We start from the raw sequence: 24,993 nt of genomic DNA on the forward strand, positions 1-24,993 counted from the left end.
CAGCACATTCAGACTTTTGAGTTTTTCAGTATTTTAAATCCTTTAAATGAAAAGTCGTTGCAATTAGGCAATGCAGCGTGGATGAATGAACCGGCCCAGCAGGAACGGTGATCTCGGTGTAAATTAACATTATGTGCCGCTCCCCGGCCCCCGTTCACCATGAACTGACTGAGGACAAGACTGCCATCTTGTGGCTGCACAGAGGGAAAGCAACGAAAAACATATTCACAAACACACAGCACTGGTTTCCGCTCTGACTTCTAAATGTGGAAAATCCATCAGTTAGGCGAATAATCCACCATCACAAGTGTAGAGGCAAGGAAGTGGAGATTTCAAGGCGAATCAACCATGCAAAAATAAGAGACCACCCACAAGATGGGAAGTGTGTTGACATTCACAAACTGTGTGTACGTAGTTCCCTACCTTGGAACTGTCTGCAAATGCACTCTTGATATTAGCTGGAGGGTCTTTTCAGGGAGCAAAAGAAAAGGGTACACACTGATATTTTCATGACGATGTAGTGGAAGGGGTTACTCCATCTTGGAGAATGTTTCCCCGGGGAGAAAACAGTCTAAACAATGATATGCCTTTTGCTGCGTAGACAATTCACAGAAGCTAATTTGGAAAAATCTACAATGTGTGTTGACTGCCATGCGTGCGCCTCCTACAATTTTGTGCATCAGCAAAAATGTATGGAACTGTACAAATTTTGCAGTCACTTGAAAGCGTTTTAATGTGTCATGTATAAAGCATCAAGGGCCAGATGTACGACCAATTTTAGCATGCGCAAGCGGGTTAGGGACCCGTTTACGCATGCTAAAATTGGAATGGCCATGTACTAACACAATTTTGCAAGTCGCAAATGAATTGCGACTCGCAAAAAAGTGTTTAGAGACTCGCTATTTAGAAGGGGCTTTCCCTTTCAAATAGCGACTCTCTAACCCATGTACGAATGTTTTGCGACCGCGATTGCGGTCGCTAAACACTCGCAAATTACCACCCTCTTCAAGAGGGTGGTAATGGAGTCGCAAATGGGAAGGGGTCCCCACCCCTTCCCCTTTGTGACAGGCTCTAAAAAAAAAATTTTAAGGGCAGGCAGTGGTCCCAGGGACCACAACCTGCCCTTATAAAATGAAACGAAAACGTTTCATTATTTATTGTTTTGAAATGCATTAAAAAAAACTGCTTTATTTAAAAGCAGTCCCAGACATGGTGGTCTGCTGAGCCCAGCAGGACACCATCCCTGGGAGGGCCGGTCATTCCCAATGAGCTTGCAAATTGCGAATGGCTCATTAATATTCATGAGCCTCGCAATTTGCGACCCCATTGGGAATCGCAAACAGTGTTAAACACACTGTTGTACATTGGATTTAGCGCCTCGCAATTTGTTGCAAATTGCGAGGCGCTAAATCCAATGGTCGTAAATCTGGCCCCAGATGTTTATTTGCAAAGTACACATTCACCCATGGGCATTTTGATGCTGAGTTACAAATGTGTATTTTTACCCAATTCAACTCGATCTCAAGAAGATGAAAGGCTGAGTAGATCCACTGGGATTCGTGTCTGCGATCCTGGAGCCACACAGAATCTTTGCTATGTATGCATTAGTCCACTGACTAATTCATTAGTCCCAGACTGAGGAACCGAATCTTCAGACACAGCACAGCTGTCCGGTTACACAAGACATATTGTGGGCTTGCCAATAACAGAGAGGCTTGCATTCCGCCCTTTGCTTACAGTTAGTTGGCTTTACTGTCACTCTCATTTGCCTGCTTCTTATTTGATGAGTTTTCGTGTTCTAGCTTGTCAATCTTATGTTTGACCCTTCCGTGGAACAAACCTCTTTACCATCTTTATAACTGGCGGGTTCTATGCTTCCACTGCTCGTTTTTAGGGAACTTTTTGTTCAATCAGTCAATGACAGTGCATGTGTTTTTCAGCTATCTCCCTTGTGTGCTTTCTCTTCCCCCTCCACGTTGCTCTTTCTCGCATAAGTGCTTCTCTCCTCCCGCCCACACTAGAGTTGCTGTCTCTTGCCTGTGTGCCATCCTGGATTGGTAAATAAAAAGGGGAAAAAAAGCCCTTGTCATTCTGTACACGCGAATGTGTGTTAAAGCATGCACGCACCTACACAATGAAGAGGTAGCTATATCATCTTGCTTTTTTTCCTGAATAGCCATGCTGCATAGCAGCAGTGACGCTGTACAGCATGACCAAAAATGTGACAAAGTCAATACGTCTAACAAGCGAGACCTATTAGCTTTGCCAATGCTTTTTTAAAACATGTTTTCATCCGCTCTGAAAGCTGTTTTTTTCCCCCATAGGATGAGGTTAGAGGGTGTTTTAGTGGGAAGCTTCATGGCAATATTCATGGGAACCAGCATGGTAGGATTATCTCAGACAGCATTTGCAAACTGTAACCTGAGCTAAGAGAGCCACTTACCCATGTTGCGGCAATGCTAGAGTTCATCTCTCCAGGGGCGGCTGGTGGATTTTGAAAGTGGTGAGGCGAAAAATGTTGTGCGAGGGCATATACAGCTTAGTGTACTTACTGAACCGCCTTCACCACCAATGTGAACTGAATGCAGAAACGAACCCAAAGAGCATTACACTGAAACCCTACTAGATCAACCAATCAGCTACAGGTTACTTGGCAGATGCTATGCAGGAAAGCACCACTAAACGTTAGAATGAGGGCTTGCCTTTCCTGTGTTGGTAGTGCGACATTCGCACGCGTATTCACCTATAAAACATTGCACTACCTTCTCCTCATTAAATGCAAAAGTACTTTTTTGGCTTTTGTGTATTCTAGACCTGTTGTGTGGTCGTGTTTCTCAGGGGCACTTCTGATGGCTTCAGCATTAAGTTTCCATCAGCCTGTAACATAACGGGCCTCGTTTAACAATATTTATACCCACCCATGTAACACTGGGTGGGCTTTCACTGAGCCTTCTGTTGCCACATTAGTCAAGCGCTCTGATAGGGAGAGGGGTGGAGGGTGGTCTCGACCTGTACTGCAGATAGATATTGGACGCCATTAATCAGAGTGCAGTGCTTATAATAATCTCGGTAAAATACATCTCAATCTCCGAGAATTTGCATTTTCATCTGAAGGCACAGCGTAGTAACTGCGCATGCAAGGGCATAAACTGTATCCCTGCCAGATTGCATTGCTTGTTAATACCCACAGGCTATTAATAATTCTTCAATATGTTGCACACGTGCCCACAGACAGATTGCAGCTTATTCTGCGGCTGCGGCTAGCAAACAGTAAGTGAAACGCTAACAAGGCACTGCCGTAATTAACACTGGTGCACTTGCCCAACAAAATCCTACCGCTGTTCTAATTCTAAATAGTCTTCAGTCTGCTATCCTTACGAATTTAAGAAATAGTCCCAGGCCTCGTCTTCTACTGACTGTACCCTTGCTCGCATTTGACTGGTGATCTCGTTCCGAATAAAGCTGACACAAAAAAAGCACAATGAACACTCGACCGGAAGACAGTAGATTATGTTCCACATTAAATTATACTTGTTCACTTACCTCAAAAGCTTGTGCCGCCTGGTTAAGTCCCATCTCGTCTGGTCGGTGTCCCTCCTGGATAATAAACCGCCAAGGCGCCAACAACACAATACACGACGCACGCACACCTGCTGCATTCTGACTATTATCCCGACCCCGAAATGAAATCGGAGCTGCCTAGACAAAATCTTCCACAGCCAGCCCACTCCCCCAGCCTCCAACATCCAATCAGGAGGCTTAAACAGCAGTACAAACATGAAGGGAGTCCTTCAGTTGTTGCCACCCACTTCACTTCCTCGATGTAGGCCAGCCCTGCCCCTTACCATTTATTTCAATGGCGCTCTGCTGAAAACGCCTGGGCCACAGCATAAGCGCCCCATATACAAGTTAACCATTACCGCTTCTACTGGCCACTCCTACCATGCTGACATCACTCTCCTCGTGTGTGTGCCTCAAGGGCAAGCGATAGCCATCGCCCCAGCTAGCAGCCTAGCACATCCGCACGAGGACTTCTGAATTGTCTCGCTCCTCAGCTCTTCATTAAGAGGCAACAGAAAGAATCTGTGTTAGCACGAAGCAGAGAGCACTTTATTTAAAGCTGCTTCGTGTTGTACGTTCATTCTCTCTTTCCTCTCGGATGCTTGGTAGGGCAACGCCCCTTTCGCCCGTTATAACCAGCCGCCACTGCATCGCTCTGATTAATTTCTCTGTGAAACAGCCCACTGCAACAGCCTCATTTATTGAAACCCCACGTGTGTGTGTGCCTGTGCTCCTTCTCTATAAGCTCATAGTACACTGTAACATTCACAATGTATTTTTAGCTTTATCTATACCATCTGCCAATGCATGATAATAACCGTATGGGGACTTTTTATTTGATTTTTTCTAGAGTTTTGTATAGCGTGAACTAGACCCGAGCAATCGGGTATCAGGAGGCTTTACATGAGCACCAGTTTCGTTACAGATAGACACATTCAATCTTGTTAGGCACAGGGAGATTACGTGATGTGCCCAAAATCACAGGATGTTGAGCGTCGTTGCCGAGACTAGAACCCAGTTCCCTAGCTTCGAGGTCGACCGCTCTAGCCTTAAGGCTATATCCTACCCCCTTGAATTATGAACTGCAGTGTGCACACTACAAACCCTTGTGGGTTGCAAGAACAGGTGCTGGCAAAGAGTTGTTCCTCTTCCTTAAAACTCACATTATATTGGAGAAAAACCTTTGACTGCTTATGCCCCGGAAAGCACAGAATCATCGATGACTACCAAGGGCAGAAGATAACATATTTTTTTAATTCTTATAGTCATGCTGCATAGCAGCCACAATGCATAGCTAAAAACACTGCAAGAGGCATAATAGGAGAGAGTTGGTACCTTTTCCAATACTGACAGGGTCTGAATCCCTCAGTAATTGCTCAATCTCCCCCGCAGTTTTCCCCAGGGAGTTCAGATGTTTTGAACAGCCGAGTTCTCAGGCAAAATCATGAGATGTTTGCGATGTCTATACTGACCCCATCAGTCACTATTAAGATTGTACACAGAAGCTCAACTGCTGTGCGACATGTAAAAAACACTGACAAAGCCAGTAGAATTTACATAGGCGAAATCTATTGGCTTTGCCAATGCATGTTGTCTGTTGTGCTTATAAAGAGGCCAATCTCTCCGTGTTTCATGCAGAGTAGTCAATCAATCAATCGCGTCATTTGTATAGCGCACTACTCACCCGGGAGGGTCTCAAGGCGCTGGGGGAGGGGAAAGTTACTGCTCGAACAGCCAGGTCTTGAGCTGCTTCCTGAAGGCGAGATGGTCTTGGGTTCGCCGAAGGTGGGTGGGGAGGGAGTTCCATGTCTTGGCTGCCAGGTAGGAGAAGGATCTTCCTCCGGCGGTGGCTCTGCGGATGCGTGGTACGGTGGCGAGTGCGTGGCTGGTCGATCTTAGCTGGCGGGTGGGCGTGTAGAAGGTCATGCGGTCGTTGAGGTACTTGGGGCCCAGGTCGTGGAGAGCCTTGTGTGCGTGGGTGAGGAGTCTGAACGTGATTCTCTTGCTGACGGGGAGCCAGTGCAGGTCTCTCAGGTGTCCGGTGATGTGGCTGTGTCGGGGGATGTCGAGGATGAGTCGGGCAGAGGCGTTCTGGATGCGTTGGAGTCTTTTTTGGAGTTTCGCTGTGGTTCCGGCGTAGAGGGTGTTCCCGTAGTCCAGTCGGCTGGTGACGAGTGCCTGGGTGACGGTCTTCCTGGTTTCCGTGGGGATCCATCTGAAGATCTTGCGGAGCATGCGCAGGGTGTTGTAGCACGAGGATGAGACGGCGTTGACTTGTCTGGTCATTGTCAGGGAGGAGTCCAGGATGAAGCCCAGGTTGCGTGCGTGGTCCGTCGGTTTGGGTGCGGTGCCCAGGGCCGGGGGCCACCAGGAGTCGTCCCAGGCGGAGGGTGATGATCCCAGGATGAGGACTTCCGTCTTGTCCGAGTTCAGTTTAAGGCGGCTGTTCCTCATCCAGTCGGCGACGTTTTTCATCCCTTCGTGTAGGTTGGCTCTGGCGGTGGTGGGGTCGCTGGTGAGGGAGAGGATGAGCTGGGTGTCGTCGGCGTAGGAGATGATGTTGAGGTTGTGCTGGCGAGCGATGGCTGCGAGGGGGCTCATGTAGACGTTGAAGAGGGTTGGGCTGAGTGAGGATCCTTGTGGTACGCCACAGATGACTTCGGTGGCCTCGGATCTGAACGGAGGGAGGCGGACTCTCTGGGTTCTTCCGGTGAGGAACGAGATGATCCATTCCAGCGCTTTTTCTCGAATTCCGATGTTGCTGAGGCGCTTCACTAGAGTTCGGTGGCAGACGGTGTCGAATGCTGCAGAGAGGTCCAGGAGGATGAGGGCCGCTGTTTCCCCGTTGTCGATCAGGGTTCTGATGTCGTCGGTGGTAGTGAGGTATTCTTTACAGCAGGGGGAGCAATTGATCTATATCTTTTTTTTAAACTTATTTTTTTTAATGCAACCAACAATAAGGAGCGCAAACTCGCACCCACAACAATAATGCAACCATAGGAGGAGTTCAGTGGCACGGCATCAGCAAACACATAGATGTCAAAGCGGCAGTTCATAGGTTGTATAAATACAAATGACACCTCGGCATAAACATGACTCGTGGTGTCTCCATCCTCCAGGTCCAGGGCGTAACATTTTATCCAGTTCCCCCAGATCTTAAAACATTTGCGTGAACAGCTCTGCTCTTGTAAGTGACCTTCTCGACCGCCATTTAAATTTCCATCCCCGTCCTCCACTCCTGTAGGGTCGGGATCTCCAGGGCACCCCAGTGTCTGGCCACGCCCCTTTTCGCCACCACCAGTCCCAAATTACAACAAGCATTGGCATAGCCAATAGGTCTCGCCTTTGGGACCTTATAAGTGTTTAGCCATGCAACAGTTGCATAACTAAATACTTATAAGGTCCCAAAAGCGAGACATGTTGGCTATGTCAAGCAGCCGTGCGACCGCGAAAGTGATCGCGATCAAACATCAAAGCGGCCCTGCGGCCGCGAAAGTAATCGCGGAAAAGCGCGGCGCCCGCGCACATGCACTGTGGCTCTAGGCTGGCCTGGTAGCACTTTTTGGAGCCCTCTCAAAAAGTCTCGCCAGACCAGCGCATGCGCTGGGTCAGGCGAGACCTAAAAATTCCTATCATATCCCAGACTCCAAAGTCCCTGAGTTTCCTCAGCTATCTGAACATCGCTTACACTCAAAGTGGTGTTTCCCAGGTTACTTTGTTCATCCACCCAATCCATCTAGTGGCTTTGATCTAGGCCACCAAAGCCACCTAAGTTGCCAGTAACAGTTGTCCAATACCTCCCCCCCAGAGGTAGTGTAGATAGGGCCATGTCAAAAACTAAGCTATATGTGGGATGGCTCCGAGATGCAAACAGCCACTCATTTATACCAACTAAATGAGAAGCCCAATACTAAGCTCGCATATCAGGGAGAGCTATACCACCATTGTACAAGTTACGTTGCAGAGTCCTGAGTGCTATCTTAGGGTGCCTGTTATTCCATATCAACTTTCGGATCTCCCAATCAATTCTAGTGAACAGTTCATCTGGGATTCCTCAGTAAGTGATCTGGAGGACACATAGAAGTTTTGGCAAAGTGATCATCTTAAATATGGCTGCTTTGCCCAGAATTGTCAAAGGAACCGCACACCAGCGCTTTGCTTCCCCACAAAAGGTTGCCACCACCTGCCCCAGATTTCTGTCAAGGCACCTCTCCTGGCGGGGTGTCCTATACATACCAAAATATTGAAGCCCCTCTGTGTCTGTTTGTAGACTCCCGGGCAGGATAGACAGGTCAAGGGCATCAAACCTATATCACAGTACAGATTTATCTCAGTTTATACACCTCGAAGACCTAAAAAACAACTAGGATTGTTGTAGCCAGTTGAGTTATGTATAAAAGGATATAATTTGTGTAAAGTGAAATCTTTTCTTCTTCTGTGGTGGGCTCAGATACTCTGGACCCCTGGATTTTAGGGTGGCTGCGGACCAGAAAGGCTAAGGGCTCTATGGTGAAGGAGTGGGGCCAACGGACAACCTTGTCTGGTCTCTCTCTCCACTTGAAACTCAGAACAGAGGCTACCATTGACCAGCACTACTGCTGTAGGTGCCTGGTATAGCAGTGTTATCCGTTCTATAAATTTAGGGCCAAAGCCAAATTTCTTCAACGTTTGGTACAGGAAGGGCCAGTGTTTGCTATCACAAGCCTTTTTAGCATCCAGGGAGAGAACCACACGAGGGTTTCACCTGGGATGGACCTCAGCCATCCAATTGTGAAGCCTATGTAAATTAATTGTGGTGGATCTACCTGGCATGAAGCCTTGCTGATCCCTATGTATTAAAGGAACTAACCTTAAGGACTCTAGTGGCCAGTTTTTTGGTCTCGACATTTAACAGCGAAATTAGGTGATACGACTCACAGCTTGCCTTTCTTATGGATCACCACGATCGTGGCATGTTGCAGGTCGGATGGCAGTGCTCCCACGTTCCGAGTCTCAAGGAACAACTTTAGGAGATAAGGCCAAAGGATCCTGGTGTATCTTTTAAATAGCCGGAATGCCAATAGGCCCAAGGCGGGGGATTGTGGGGGTTGTTCCCGTTCTTTACTTCACAATGGCTGCCTGTTTCTCTGTGAGTGTGATATCCTTATCAAGGGTCACTCAACCCTCTACCAAGAGCGCAGGGGTGACAATTGCATCAATGTACACTCCATTCTGCTGGGCGTCCGACAGTGGACCCACCTTATAGAAGGACTCGAAATACCTTGCAAACTCTTCTGCTATACCCCTATCAGTTGTACACAACTCTCCATAACAATTTAAAATACACCTCACCCAGCGGGCCTCTGCCACTCTTTTACTCAATCATGCCATTAGCTAGCCTGCTTTATTCCCAGTTTCATAGAGGCTGCACTGTGTGGCCAGCATACGACTCGCAGCCACCTTTTGTGCCAGATTGCGATACTCTGTACGCAGCACCGCAATTCTCCTAAGAATCTGTGGGTCTGTCAGAGCCCCAGGAGTCCTCTCCAAGTGCGTAAGTGTGTCAGTTTATGTTCAATATCCTCTAGGTCCCTCGTTGCCCTCCTCCTCTTTCGCAAAACTACATTTTGTGCAGTGACTCAAAGGAACTCTTTGTATGCCTCCCAGAGAACTATGGCTGAGTCCATCGACCCCTTGTGTTCATTAAAGTATAACTTAGTATCTACCGATAGCTCTCTTGACACTTCCACCTCTCTCAAGTCCCAGGCATTCAACTTCCAGCCCACACCCGATGATCTAGGCCTACCCCCCAAGGCAAGAGGTGAGTGACAGACCCCTCGCCAAGTAGTCAGCCTTTGCAATCCTACCAACATCTCCATCCTTGGCAAAAGCATAATCTAACCTCGAGAAGACCATGTACGTCCCAGAAAAGTATAAGTAACACTGACCTTTGTGTGGTGATGGCACTAAAGGTCTGTGAGATCCAGCATGGCCGTGAAGAGAGCCAGTGGCGTTTCTCGAATGGTACCCATATTTGGACCTGTGCGGTCCAACTCAGAGGCCATGGCATCGTTGAAGCCCCCCCTCCCCATATAATATGTAGAGTATGGCCACTACTTTTTCCAATGTTGGCTGTTGCAGCCGAGGTAGGGAGGGGTACATAAAAAATTATGAGGGTGACTTCCGTCCTACCCCACAGTCCCTGAACATCAGCATACGTTCCGTTTTGATCTATCTAGGTCCTCAGCACCCAGAAAAGTGGATTCTTCCTTATCAGTATGGCCACCCCCGAGAAACCGAGGTGAACCCAGCATGTGCCAAGGTAGTTTAAGCTCCTCAACCCAGGAAGTGTCACAGAGTCCCCAGCAAGTGGGTCTCCTGGAGGAAACAATTTGGGTTTCAGGCACCTACTAAACCTTGCGACCAAGCCTCTGAAATTTGTTGCCTAGCCAATTGACATTCCAGGTCGATATGGACTGCCAAGAGGCCTCTGAAACGCTAACTTGTGTCATTACTACATTGCCAAACCGTAGCAGAGGCCTGTCTATATGGCTGATCTGTACCCGCATCCGTATCCCTTTCTCAAGATCTGTTAAACAATCACATATTAAGAACACCTAACTAAAGCCTACTCACTCTACCCCCTCCACACCCCACCACCCCCGCAAGCATAAAACCACACGTCAAAGAGACAACCACTACGCAGGCTAGGCCTGAGAGGTCTGTAGCCCACCCTACCCTTCCAAACCAAACAATCAACCCAAAATAGCAACTAAGGGTGTAAATCCCCTAAATCTCCCCCACACCTTCAAACATAGAGGGATGCACAGTGCAGGAATGAAAAACACCTGATAAAGAGTCATCTTCAGTCGCCGAACGCTCCGCCTCTGGGAGCCCTCCCAGAAATTTCAATTGTCTCAATGATTTGATGAGTCGCCATTCCCAGAGTTTCAGGATCCACTAAGTTTCCATCTGTGCACTGGCCCTGTCTCCAATCCAGCTCATGCTGTACGTCTGCTGTTCCGTCATCGTGCAGCTGGATTCTGCACAACAAATGCGGATTCCCACATCCGAATCTGAAGAAGCCTCACCTCTGGAAGGAGTATCTCTCAGCTGCAGTGTGCCTCTCCTCCCCAGGCCCCTTGCTGCAGGGCCTCCTCCTCTTTACGGTATTCAAGACTTTGGGGCGGGACCCCAGACCCCGCCGAGAGCAGTCTCTCGGGTGCCCTTCGCGCAGTCCGCAGCAAAGGTCGTTCCTCTAACCACTGCCAGGCCTTATCCTGATAGAGCACTTCCATCTTTGCCGTAAACAGTAGCATATACTTCGACTGCAAGGCACAGAGCTTTACGTTTTTGCTTCGTAGGTCCTCCATTGTTCCTGCACTTGCCTGGAATAATCCAGAAAGATCATGGTGGTGGAGGCTTCGTACTTTATGATCTCTATTGTCTGGCCTCTCTAAGGATCATATCACGGTCTTGGAAATTTAGAATGCAAAAACAACAATTGATGGACAGAATGCAGAACAATGTCATACATTCACCCCAGTACAGATATCTGGGCCTAAATCCATCGTTTTTTTGCTCACCATGCCATTCCAGTTTAAACCCAGCCATATGCAAATCAGTCTTGACCCTGTGCCTCATGGGAACAGTCCAGCCCGAACTGCCAAGCCAGGTTCTCCCTGGACTGGAAACAAGCATCCTAGGACCGGTTTCTGGCATTTCAGCCGTCTTCAGCCAGGCTTGCTTGATTTCCAGTGGCATGGAGAGCAAGGGACCCACGTCTGGGCATACCCTTTCCACTCGGGGTGACAAATGCAAAAACAACAATTGATGGACAGAATGCAGAACAATGTCATACATTCACCCCAGTACAGAGATCTGGGCCTAAATCCATCGTTTTTTTGCTCACCATGCCATTCCAGTTTAAACCCAGCCATATGCAAATCAGTCTTGACCCTGTGCCTCATGGGAACAGTCCAGCCCGAACTGCCAAGCCAGGTCCTCCCTGGACTGGAAACAAGCATCCTAGGACCGGTTTCTGGCATTTCAGCCGTCTTCAGCCAGGCTTGCTTGATTTCCAGTGGCATGGAGAGCAAGGGACCCACGTCTGGGCATACCCTTTCCACTCGGGGTGACAAATGCAAAAACAACAATTGATGGACAGAATGCAGAACAATGTCATACATTCACCCCAGTACAGAGATCTGGGCCTAAATCCATCATATGGCCATGTCTAAACTTGGGTGGTGTAGTGGGCAAAAGAACGATGGATTTAACCCAGATCTCTTGACTGGGGGAGAATGTCTGCATTGTCAGCATTCCGTCCATCAATTGTTTGTTGTAACGCTTTTCGTCCTAAGTGGGATGGGTATTCCCAGACGTGGGACCCGTGCTCACTACGCCACTGGAGTCAAGCTATCCTGGCTGATGACGGCTGATAGCCAGAAACCGGTCCTAGGATGCTTGATTCCGGTCCAGGGAAGACATGGCTTGGCAGTTCGGGCTGGACTGTTCCCATGAGGCACAGGGTCAAGACTGATTTGCATATGGCCATGTCTAAACTGGGGTGGTGTAGTGGGCAAAAGAACAATGGATTTAACCCAGATCTCTTGACTGGGGGAGAATGTCTGCATTGTCAGCATTCCGTCCATCAATTGTTTGTTGTAACGCTTTTGGAAATTTAGAAAGCAGGCTATGACCGCCCAGGTAGGGCCGCCGGGGGGATGGGAAGGGATGGAGGGGGCTGCCGCCCAGTGCTCTGCGCGCTATTTCTATAACAAAGCAGGTGGAGAATGTTTCAGCAAGGAAGGTGGCACGGAGCCAGCTGTCCTAAAATGGTTGTACAGTTGGGCTGCTAAACTTATAGCTATAAATCATGGCACCTATGGCCCCCCTGACGCCCCGGGATTCCGTATGGACCGCTGGATCCTTCCTAACGGGCACTGTACTGCACACCTCGCAAGTTCCCACTAACAGGGCCCACCAAGCACACAATTAAGATATGGCACGCTGCGACACAGTCACTGGGCTGGGCCAACAGACTAACACTTGCTACCCCGCTTTGGGACTCACAAAAGCTAGGATACCTGGGCAACTCAAAGGGGTTTGATAAGTGGGACTTGATCGGTATTTCTACTATTGGAGATCTTCGGGAGGCGGAGGGAATAAAACCGTTTAGAGCACTTCAGACTCAGTACTCACTTGCTGACTCTGAGTTATTCAGATATCTTCAGGTCCGACATGCACTACGAACCGCACTGCCAAGAGACGCCTCCTTACCGGATAGCTCCCCCCCTGGAGGATAGGCTTCTTGATGGGCACCTGCCTGAGCGGGCCATATCCCTGACGTACAGAAAACTAATTAACAACATGCGTGATCCCCTGACTCTACTGCGGGAGAAATGGACGGAGGACGGTATCGAATTAGACGACGAAGTGTGGCAGACAGCGATCTCATCCCCTAAAACAGTCGCACTATCAGCGCGGCTTCGCCTGGTGCAACTCAAAATCTTGCACAGAATATATATAACAGGGCCTCAACTGGTGCACATGGGGGGACACACGGATGGGTCTTGCAGACGGGGGTGCTCCCAGCCAGGTATTTTCATACACATCATATGGCACTGTGGACCAATTCAGGAGTACTGGCATAAGATACATTCAATCATGAGTGAAGTCCTAGAGGTTGAACTCCGGCCAGAAGCTCCCAGATGCCTCCTTAATATCTGGGAACCCACAGACCTCAACACCTACGCCATACAATGGGTCACACTCGCATGCATGATAGCCAAAAGGAATATTGCACAGCACTGGGGGGCCTCACATGCACCCAAAATCGCGGACTGGAAAAAGGACCTTGATTGGTGCATGCAACTTGAAAAATCTGTTTACACTGCGAGGGGTTGCCCCCGGAAATGGTCCAAGATCTGGACCCCCCTGGAATCTATACCGAGGTGAAATATGTACCACCCCCCCCCCCCCCGACTGAATGGTTTGGATCTCTCTCCTTCCCCGTAATTCCAACTGCAAAAACATATTATGTATTGATGAATCCTTGTGTTTGCCATTACCTATGTTGTGATACTGTGAAACTATGCCTTGTTGTCGAAGTCTTTATAATAAAAAGAGTTTTAAAAAAAAATGGTTGTACAGTTTTTCTAAATTAAAAGATGTTGAACTTGTAAAAAGGACACGAAGCAATTTAAAATTCACAGCAAGTTTCTCATGCTATGCAATTAGGATTTCAAATAGAGCTGTATGAGGCCTGTTTACTATTACTGACAGCAATGATCCACCACTAGAGACTGCAGACACTCTCGGTGCATATGCAAAACTAAATGAAAAAAAGAGTACCTGCTGGCCAGTGAAAAGACACTGGCTACCGGAAGCTGTACTTAGTCCAAGCTCCAAAGAATGGACGAAGAATCAAAGAATCCGAAGACTAGGAGGAAGCTGAGGACAGGAGGAGTTGCGGACCAATAGGGTGCGAGGAAACAAGGCTCATGTGGTAGCCAGTCAATGATAAGGAAAGAGAGCTAACCACAGGAAGCAAGGAAATGAGACCCAAGTGGGAGCCAGCCAATGGTAAGTAAAATGTGACATGGGAGCCAGCCAATGGTAAGTAATGGGTGGGCTCTAAGCCCTTTTGAAGATTTTCTTTTAAAAAATACAATCGCTTGTGCATGCGCTGTGCGGGTAAAACCTAAAAATGGCTTGTGTTATAGGAAAAAAAGGCAATTATCATCCAGGATACGTGTTCGTCTGAACAAATCCACATGCTTAAGCTCATTAACATTTGTGGACAGCTCTGACCCATAGGCAGTGCTTTAAATGAGCTGGTACTCACCGGTACTGAGTACCGGTACTTCTCAGTTTTCTCCCCCTGAGTACCGGAACTTATTTTCGGGCAAAGAAAGTGCCGGTACTCCATGAAGCAGCAGGGCTCAGGCTCTGAAGTATGGGTACGTTCAACAGATGGTGCGTGTTGAGGTGCTGCTCTGGCTGGCAACAGCTGCACCCGAGTACTTCACAGGTCTTTAAAAGACCAATTGCGTTTTAACGAGGCTTTGTTGTTTCTCACCCCTTCTTAGAGCCCCTGCATCTCTGCTGCCTATTGCTGAAAGAATTAGCCCCCCCCTGAAATATGACTCTAGTTGCGGAGAGTGGAACTGAAGAACCAGGGTCGAATCCTGACGTCCGCTCATCATCCTGTGGTTCTGGACAACTCCCTTAACCAGGGGTCTTAAAAAAGTAAGCTTTAATGCAGATGTTCTGATTGTATGCAAATAGTAAATGCCCATGGCCCAAATTTGCGCAATATCAAACTGCCAAAAATTAGGCTCTGCACGTGTGACATAGAAGCTGATGCTTGCCATATCTCTTATGTAAGGAGGCAGGTTGATCTTGCGCAAATTTGGCCCATGGGCATTTAAGTGCTTTACATGACAATTAGAGCATTTGCGTTAAAGCTTACGTATGTGGCTATTATGTAAATTCCTGGCTCACAGACATGCCCCAGACACGCCCCCAGACACGCCCCTAAATACCTACCCAGTCTAATTAGTGAGTACTGGCACTTCTAATTTCCCATTTAAAGCACTGCCCATAGGTATACAAAATGCAGGGGCAGAAGGGTTAAATATGGCAGAAGCAAAAGAATAGCAATCAACAATTAAGAGTTTTCTTGAACTCTGGAAATAGGAGCGTTCCAGTGGTAACATATTAAGAGAGTTTTTTCTGTGAGGCATTTTAGCGGCCTCACAGCAATCTCAGCACACGAGTTTTATACTTCTTGCAGTCTTCCATTGCTTTTTTATGAACACCTTGGCCATTGATACATATGGTTGTAGAGTGAGGGGCAATGAATCCTTGAAACCTCTGAAACTTGCAGAGAATCGGTTTCTTCATCTTGTTCTATGGGTTCCTCAGTCATGCTCATCTTACAATAAGAACATGCGATAACATTACACCACACAGACACTGCTCGCAGATTTCCATTTATTTTATTAGTTTTTTACTGTTTTTGTAGACCAAAGACAATTCACCAAAGATTATTGCCAAAGGTTCGAGAAGTCTTGATTAAGACAATAACATTCCTTGGCTTAGTTTTGTAGTGGCTTATTTTTCCAGCTTTGGGGAGTAAACTTAATTTTAATATTTTCGACAGAAATACTTTTTCTTAAGATACACTTTAGAGAATCTAAATAAATATCATAACTAACAGTGCAAGCATATTCTGTCTAGGGATGAGAAATATTTTATGACAGTGAACAATTTCACTGTGCCCCAGATTTCAACCAATCTCTGCTTTGAAGTATTATCCTTGGCCTCTAGTCGAATGAGATTTTTTTTTAACTGTGGAAAAACATCAGAGCACTGTCAATGTGCCACTGTTCTCATATAAACAGCAATGCATTTTATGATTTTTGTATACTAAACTGTGAGCTAGATTTACTTAATTAGTATTAAATACTGCAGGTTTTCATCATTGTAAAAATGTTCTAATAAGTATTCTTTTTTTTTTTTTTGAAACCGTTTATTACAAGACTCAAAAATATACAAATATGGGCCTACAACCTTCCGGCCGGCCGCTAGCAATGAAAGGAGCATACGATATACATTTATAAAACACATGGTGCTGCGGCTGAGCATGCACAGGAGGTAACATCGTTGCGAGCCACACTATCCAGACCCCACTATACGGTTCCATTTTAAACTTAAAGAACGACAAATACAAACAAACCCACAAGGCAATCCTCAATCGGTAATAGCAACACGTGCTCCCCTAGAGGGGGGATCCTAGCCATCCATAGGAATCTCAAGAGGGGGGAGAGATCAGAACTAGGGCTGGGTACACCTAATGCCCAGGTATCGGGAGGATGAGTTGGCTAAGGGGACGGGGCCGGCGACGGATCAGGCAATAACGGTGGAGCACAGATTCCCCCGCGGTACTAATAAGTATTCTTGCGTAAGAATCCTTTAAGTAATTGGGTGCTAAGGATGTGCTGGGTGTGTCCAGCAAGTCCTAGCACCGCACCCACAGGGGAAGCGATGGCCTCATGCCCCCATCAGGCTTCTGCTTCCGCTGCCACCCCTGACTCCTCCCCTGGCGATGTGAAAACATCAGTATGCGCACAGTGCGCTGTCATCAAAAGCCACCAGAGAAGAGATGGAAGCCATTTGCTTGCAGTGCATCCAGGAGACAGGTACCTTTTGGGTTCCAGGAGGGATCTGGACGGCAGACAGCCACGTGATGGGGGGTGTGGGGCTCTGGTAAGAGTTTTTCCTTTACCCTGGTGCACCCACTGGACACCTGGGATAGCTTATTTTGTGGAGAGCGACCCAAGAGGGGCGTAAAACCACTAGATACCAAGGATTTTATTTACATATGTCAATGTATGTTGGGGAGTGGGCCCTTGGGCAAGGGTATCTCCCCATTTTTTGGGACCTGTATTGGCTGCTTTCCGTCCCCTTCCCCGGGGGCAGATCGGACCGTTTTTAGGCCTATCTGCCCTCAGGGGGGGAGACAACCACTAGACACCAGGGATTTTATTTTTTATATATGTTAGTTGAGCAACCACTTGGATAGTATTACCTTTGTTTCCTGCTCTCCCTGGGGATGATCAGGCTTTTCCTAGGCCAGTTTATTCGACGTGTGGGGGGCAGAAAACCACTAGACACCAAGAAATAAGTTTCAGTGTGTGTATGTGTGAACTGGCGTTTGGCTGGCGATATGTGTGTACTGGCGTTTGGCTGGCGGTGTGCGTGTAGTGGCATGTGGCTGACGTTTGGCTGATGGTGTGTGTTGACTGGCTTCTGGCTCTTAAAGTGTGTGGCTGGTGTTTGGATGGTGTGTGTGTGAACTGGTATTTCATTTGTGTTTTGCTGGTGGGTGGGGTAGAGGTCACTCCCCACTGGGGTGCAAATTTCTTGCCTTTGCTTTGTGTCCCTATCGGGGGCAGATCAGACGTATGTGATGCTGATCTGCCCCCAGGGGCAGACTTCATTGTTTTTTATAATGTTAACGGTTTTATTTCTTGTCACTATTTGCATTTGTGATCTTAATGTTTTATTTCTCCTTTTATTAAACTGCAAAGCTTTTGGTTTCCTTGCAGGCGACTCCTGCTCGTGGTTTTGGCAGTGGTAGATCTATGTGTAGTTGCATGTGTTTGGTATCTTTTTTGTAATGTTTACTTCAATGTCACTGCCCTGCTTGAATGTTTTTTTTAAAGGGTTGTAATAATTGTAGCATATTTAGCTTATGATTTATGTTTTTCAAACTCATGTTTGGATTTGTGCAAGATCTGTATTGTGGGTTGTGTAATTTGTTTTTGTTTTTCCTTTCTAGTGGGATATCTTTGATGCTTGCTGTATCTGTGCAAAGTAGGTGCAGTGGATCTTCAGTCTATCTGTCTGTGGCAACTGAGAGGCATTTTTTTAATTAGAGTATTAAGTTCACTGTGTAGATTGTATTCATCGTTGTTCAAGATTATATGTCAATAGTTATATTTATTGTTTGATACAGCTGAGTTTGTTGAGATATAATTTGACACATCGTTGTTTATTGTCTTGCTTGTTGTGCTAGCTTCATAAGTAAGCATTATGGATGCCCGCTAGCTGACTGCCCAGTATGTTGTAGGTTTGCTTTTTGACTCTGCCTCTGAACATGGCTCTAGACTGACTCTGCATCTGAGGCAGAGGACCAAGTCCCAGATTCTTGCAGTTAATTTTCTGTTTGAGAGTAATCATCTGATGATTGATGATGAATCCACCATTAGTGCTGATGGAGTGCCTCTTTTAGAGGAGGACAGTGATAGGCTGGTAATGCAGCAAGAGCAAGCTGGGCTGCAGCCAGGGGTCGCAAGACTTCCCATTGGAAGTGCTTAACCCTGGGTTGCCCCAAACATTGTGAAACCTGTTTTGCCTGCCTTTAGTGGTGTTTTAGGGTGTAGAGTCAATACTGAGAACTTTTTGTCTATTAATTTCTTCCAAATGTTTATTGATGGTGTGTTTTTGTATGATATTGATGAGCAGACTAATTTGGATGCATAACAGTTTTCGACAACAGTGCCACACTTAAGGCCTACTCCAGAGCTTCCCGGTAGACTCCCACAAATCTCCATTAGACTAAGCAGTTTTGGGGTTTAACTTTCCTGATGGGATTGATAAGGAAGCCATCACTGTCTGCAAACTGATCTACTAGTCCCTTGATGTCCACTGCTACATTTCCAGTAACTATGAGTCAAGATTCGTATTTGCTTCTGCAGCGAATGCTGCATTTTGTGGATAATGCTTTCAGCATTGCAACAAGATTACCCTGATATTGGCCATCTATTCAAGATTCTGCCCGTCACAGACCTTTTAGTAGATCGTTTTTCAGAGATCTATGTTCCAGGGTAAAAGATATCTGTGGATGAGTCTCTGGTTTTGGTCAAGAACTGTATGTTTTTCATACAATACATTCCCAGCAAGAGAGTACGTTATGGTATTAAGCTACATATGCTGTGTGAAAGTGCCACTGGAAATCGTTATGATTTAATTTCTACTCATGTGTAAAAGAGCTTGTGTGTGAAAAACATGAAAGGGGAGACAGAGCAGTGCTTTGTGTAGTAATTAACCTCTTGCTGTGAAATTTTCAGACAGAAGAGATGTCCACATGCTCACAACTATTCCTGATGAAAGTATTGCACCAATAACAATTTGGGGTCCGGTTGCAGAAGTGCGCAAACTATGCAAGTGTGCATTTTAGACTACAACAAGCACATGGAGCTAGAGCAGATCAAAAGTTGGAGCCTTACAATGCTGCACAAAAGTCCTATATCTAGTACAAGAAATTGGCTGTTCATCTATTTAATTTAGAACCCTTCGATAATTATGTTCTTTTTAAAGATAGCTCTCCAGACTACAAGATGAATTTTGTACAGCTTCCACAGTCTGTAATAGGCAGCCTTGTTGCAGTTGAGCAGGCAAATGTTCCTAGAGCTGGAGTGGTGGGGTATGTAGTTACATGGAAAGATCGCCACTTTCCTGCATACCATCCTCTAATACCCAAAAAAGACTTTCCTTGTCGGAGATGTAGAGTGTGGGTCTGCAGAGGAGTACGAAAGGTGAGTCATATGTACTGTGCCTCGAGTGTCCTAATCCCGGCCTATGTGTGCCCACATGTTTTAAATTGAACCATGCACAACTCAAGTATTGGAAGCAACCATGACAATAAAATGGAAATGACTCTGATCTGTATTGCTATATACTTTGTGTTTAGATACCTGGTTGGCAGTAGTTTGAGGAGCTTAGTTACAATTTTTGTGTATGCAGTCATAGTTCGTTTTTCATATTCTACAAGTAGGTTGGTTTTTCCTAATTGAAAACAATGTGCTGTTTTTAGTTGGTGTTCTATTTTTTTCTGTCTGTGCTTTGTGTGTGTAATCTGTTTATTTTGGGAGTGTTTTTTTAATGAAAGTGGTGTGGAGCTGCATGGTGATGTCTGAGTGGGGTGTGGCTGGCATCTGGCTGGCAGTGTGTGTGGACAGGCTGCCAGGGTGTGTGGACCGGATGCCAGAGTGTGTAGTGACATGCAGCAAGTCACTACACACACCAACACTGAAACGCAAGTTCACACATTTCTGCAGCTGACAGGTGGTGTGATTGCTGTGCCTGAACTGGCATCTGGCTAGAAGTGTGTGTGTGTTAACTGGCGTTTGGCTGGCTCTGTGTATAGTGACTTGCTGCTGGTCACTAAACACACAGTGGCAGGCAAATGCCAGTCCACACAATCCACCAGCAACCAGGTGGCGTTATTGCTTTGTCAGCCCGGTTGACGCAGGAAAGTGATGAGCCCTTGAATGGCGCTGTTTGTTGATGTGTGTTTTAATGTGCTTTCCCTGCAGCTGGCGGTGTGAATGGTTTTGTGTGTGTGACACATAAAAGGTGTGTGAATGGTCTGTAAAGCTGTTTGTGCCTTGTTGTGACTTTACAGCTCACAAGTTGTGAGCCACTGGTTCAGTCTTACTAACTTTAAATTCCCTTACTAAAAGTGATTTCTACGTTTTCATTTTCGTGAAGTCTTTTGTCAATAAAATTTACATTTTTAACTTTTCACTCACCCTCGTGCCAAATCCAACCAGTATGTGTGGGCACTTGAGTAGTAGATGGTGGTGCAGTAATATTTTTCTTTTTTATCTTTCTCTGCCAGGGTGTACATTGTCTCTAGGAACAATCAACCAACCACTGATGTTTTCAGAAACTAGACACCAGGGGGACTCCAAAGTGATGTGTCACACGTGGATCCCACAAGGTTTTCAGACCCAGATTCTCTTGCAATCCTCAAATAAAGGCTAAATACACACATTTTTTCATATTTCTGTGAGTACTAGAATCTGTGGGAAGCCGCAAAGTTTCTGCCACCCAGTGTTCCTACATTTCTCCCAATACAAATGGTACTTTACCTGTGTTGGTGGGCCTAGCACCCACGAAAGGGCAGGGTCCAAGACACAATGTGGCAATATCAATAAAAGGTATAGCTGCAATTTTTGGTCCTGGGCACAGCGGCCACACAGGGAAACTTACCAAACCAAGGCATTTATGAAAACTAGACACCCAAGTGAGTTCAGAGGGATGTCGCCTCTCGTGGTTTCAACAAAATGTTTTTTTTAACCTACAATGCCTTTGCAAACCCCACAAATTGCCTAAAATCGCACATTTTCCATGCATTTCTGTGATGTATTTTTCCAGAATCAGAAGCAATCCACAAAATTCCTACCACCTAGCACTCCCCCACTTGTCCCAATAAATATGCTGTCACACTTGGGTAGCTGGGCCTAGTGTCCGTGACAGGAACGGATCAAACTAAGGTCAATGGGAGTCCTCGCAAAGGGACATTCATTGACCATGGTTTGATTTGATCCTATTGTGGTCACTAGGCCCAGCCACACAAGTGAGGTACCATTTTTATCGGGAGACATGGTGGAATAGTAGGTGGTAGGAAATGTGTTGATCCCTGCAGATTCCAGACCTTTCCATCAGAGAAATTTGAGGCAAATTTGTAGTCAAAGTTTGATCTTTGCAAGGGCTTCTAGGTAAGAAAAACTGGTGAGAGTCTTGCAAGTCACCCCACCCTGGATTCCCGTCGGTGTCTACTTTTATAAAATGTACAGGTTTGCTAGGTTTCCCTAGGGTCAGTTTTCAGTGGAAAAAGGTAATCTGTCCATGTTGTGTTTTGGGCCCTTTCTTGTTGCATGCAGTAGGCCTACCCACACAAGTGAGGTACCATTTTATTGGCAGTCATGAGGGAAAACGGAATAATAGAACATTTATTATTATTAATTGTATTTCTCTGCATTTATGCCTTCCAAATGTATGTAAAATGTTGAAAAATGCCCTCTGAATCATGCTAGTACAGGTACCCACAAATTCAGAGATACACAAATAACCATTGCTCTTAAACTCTGTATCAGGGCTCTATTTCAAAAATACATAGGTTTCCTCGATACCCATTTTTCTGTCTTTTTATTTTACCACATGAATTGCTCTATATCCAGTACACAATGAAAAGCCATTGTAAGGTGCAGCTCAGTTGTTGTCTCTGGGTACCTTGGGAAAACTGCAACCAGAAGGGCCTAGCAGACATAATGGTGTATTGCTTTTATAAATCAAACATCATGAAAGGAAGCTAAAACTGAAAACATCGTCACAAATGGGCATTGTTCCAACTCATTCTTATTATTTTTTTAATTCAAAAGTCAGTTTCTTTGAGAAAACCTTGAGGAATCTACACAAATGACCCCCTGCTGAACTCCGAATTCTTTCTACTTTTCAGAAATATGTAGCTTTTCGGGATCACGCAAGAGTTTCACCCAGGTGTCCACCATAAAGTGGAAGAAGGTTGAGAGCAGCAAAATTCGGAAAAATGGGTTACCTCTTTGAAAAATGCCAAACCTGTGGTAAAGAAAATATGTTTTCCTGAAAGCCAGGAAAATGGTGACTTTAGCACAGCAAACCTTTCCATTTTAAGGAGAAAAAAAAGATACTTATTTCAGGGAACTTTTTCCTATTTTTCTCCAAAACTTGAATATTTAGCTATATTTCAGCTATTTTCTCAGTCCCTCCAAGGGAATCCACAAACTGTGGGGACCTTTGGAATCCCCAGGCTGTTGGTATGGATAACCTATGTGGAAAAAAGCGCTATGGCAGGCAAAGCGCGAACTACACTAAATAGTAATAAAAGGGCTTAGCATTCTAGGAGTTAGTTTGTTTTTTTATTGGTCAGTTTGGACTCAAACACCAACAATAAAGACTGAACTGTTATTACATTTAGTCCCTACATTTGCACCTGGTGGAAATCTTTCTTCTAATTACTGTTTTTATAACTTGCAGAACAGATTTATAAAATTGAAATGCATTTGTTTTATCTTATTAATGGTTATTTCAATCAACTGTCTAATAAATGTATATGACCGAATGCTTGGGTAAAGGGCCATGATCCAGTTCCAAGCGGCTGGTACGACCAGGACCATTTTCATGGTCTTAAATGGCAACAATTTGCCAATGTCACTATCCTCGTCACTGGGGGACTGCATACCCCGATCAGCACTGTGGTTGTGGGCCAAGTGCTCAGAGCAATTGGAGTCCTGTTCCATGAAATTAACTTTTCCAGACAAAGGGATAAGCAACTGGGACCAGAGTACTAAAGGGATTTAGTAAGAAAAGACAATGGTACTATTGGAGTAATGCATTTGTCGGTGCTTGCGACGGGTCAAAGGCATGGCCACCACTCTCTAGAATCTTCCCAGTGATAGAAGATGGAGGGGTCAAATACTCTTCATTAAGGTAAAGAGAGCCAGAGTCAGGTATCAAAAGTCCATCAGAACCAGTTAAGGCAGTGAGCTGGCAGTATGAGATCAAGGGGTTTTGTTACGTTGTGCCACCTACTCTTACTTCTAAGTCGCCTACTGAGCTGGACAGCTGTTCCTGAGACCTGAAAGCTCTTGTCTGCCTCTTCTTTATCTAGCCATGCGGCCTATCCCCCGTGGAGGAACATACGATTGGAGCAGGAGGGGTATCACGCTGTTGTAATCTAGTCTGAAAGGTGCCTGCAGAAGAGGCTGAGTCTACTCCCTGGTGCAACCCTGACAGTCAAAAGAACAGGGCGAGACTTGAACCCAAAATGCTCCAAGGGATAGAGGAGTGATCAAACAGTCATTGTTATACATCAGTCCAGAAGATATGTTCTTGCTCACACAGTACGGCAGCGCACAGGAACCACAGCATAGAGACTGGGGGCGGGGGTAGCTGAAGGATTGAAGTGGGAGACATCTGACTGTGTCAGGATGGTAGATAACAGATAGATTTGTGTTTTTATTAGAAACTCAAGAAAACGTGCATGTTAAGATACGTTTATTTATTTATACAGATGCCAGGCTTCAATATAATTGTACCAATTGGTCAGTTCATCAATTCTAGGACCAGGAAGATGGTTCCATCTAAGACATCCTTTGATGTCATTTTTCATTTTAACTGGCTAAATAAAAACAAAATCAGTCATACAGAGAAACAAATGCACAAGAGTTTTTGAGAAAATAAGACTCACGTTTCCCATAGGAGATCTTCTCTAACAGGATGGCACATCAGCTGACCTTTCATATATGCATTTGCATCATTAATAAATGACGAGATCGTGTGTAGTGTGCTTTTTGCTTCATGCATGCTGTCATCACTGAAGTCCACAGCTAAGAAAATACAATTATATTAATGATATAGGCAAAAGACACACTTTATGTAGAAACTAAACAAGCAGTGGCAAAGCCAATAAATCTCTGCGATTCGAGATCTATTGGCTTTGTTAATGTTAATGATGTTTAGTCATGCAGCCCAAGAGTACACAATTTAGGCAGGGAAGCCATAATCTGTATTATATTAAACTGGAGCACACCAACAAAAACAAATTAATCAAAGGTACTTAGATTACATAAGTCAAGAGTGTGATAGCTGAAAACAGTTTCAAAATTGATTAATTTCCAAGAAACATAAAAAAGAATACTCTGTTGATAAGAATTTTTTCCATGTATGAAGAAATTTTTATTTTCCATCACACGAAGCAAAACAGACAATTACATTGTAATTTCCATGCTTTTGTTGCTGCAGGTGTGTTTTCCGTGATTAGGCCCTACCTATATTGTCATTTGCATAATGATGCGCGTACAGGGTGAGTTGGAGCGTTTTGGCTTTTGCCACTGCCGCATTCTGTAGAAGCCATGAATCATCCTCTTTTCAAACTGAATCCTTTCCTCCCTGACCACCCTCAGAAGTGACCTCACTGAGAGCAGCAAGCACCAGTGTATCAAATAATTTAAAATGCTGCAGTCACAGGATAAAATGTAACAGTCCGAGTGAATGGCAAAAGATTTAAAAACATTTTTTTTTTTTAAAAGGGACACACACAGCAACTCGTTATGA

At 45.6% G+C, this 24,993-nt stretch overlaps 1 protein-coding gene across 1 annotated transcript in view; it reads right to left on the reverse strand.

Moving 5' to 3' along the window:
* CARS2 (cysteinyl-tRNA synthetase 2, mitochondrial) overlaps positions 1-24,993 on the reverse strand; it is a 442,315-nt gene that overhangs the window by 68,757 nt on the left and 348,565 nt on the right. The window contains exon 11 of the mRNA XM_085622177.1: positions 24,128-24,266. Within this exon, the coding sequence (XP_085478303.1) occupies positions 24,128-24,266 (139 nt within the window). The remainder of the gene's footprint in view (positions 1-24,127; positions 24,267-24,993) is intronic.

This window comes from Triturus cristatus, chromosome 8 (genome assembly GCF_964204655.1).
Source record: "Triturus cristatus chromosome 8, aTriCri1.1, whole genome shotgun sequence".
NCBI lineage: Eukaryota > Metazoa > Chordata > Amphibia > Caudata > Salamandridae > Triturus > Triturus cristatus.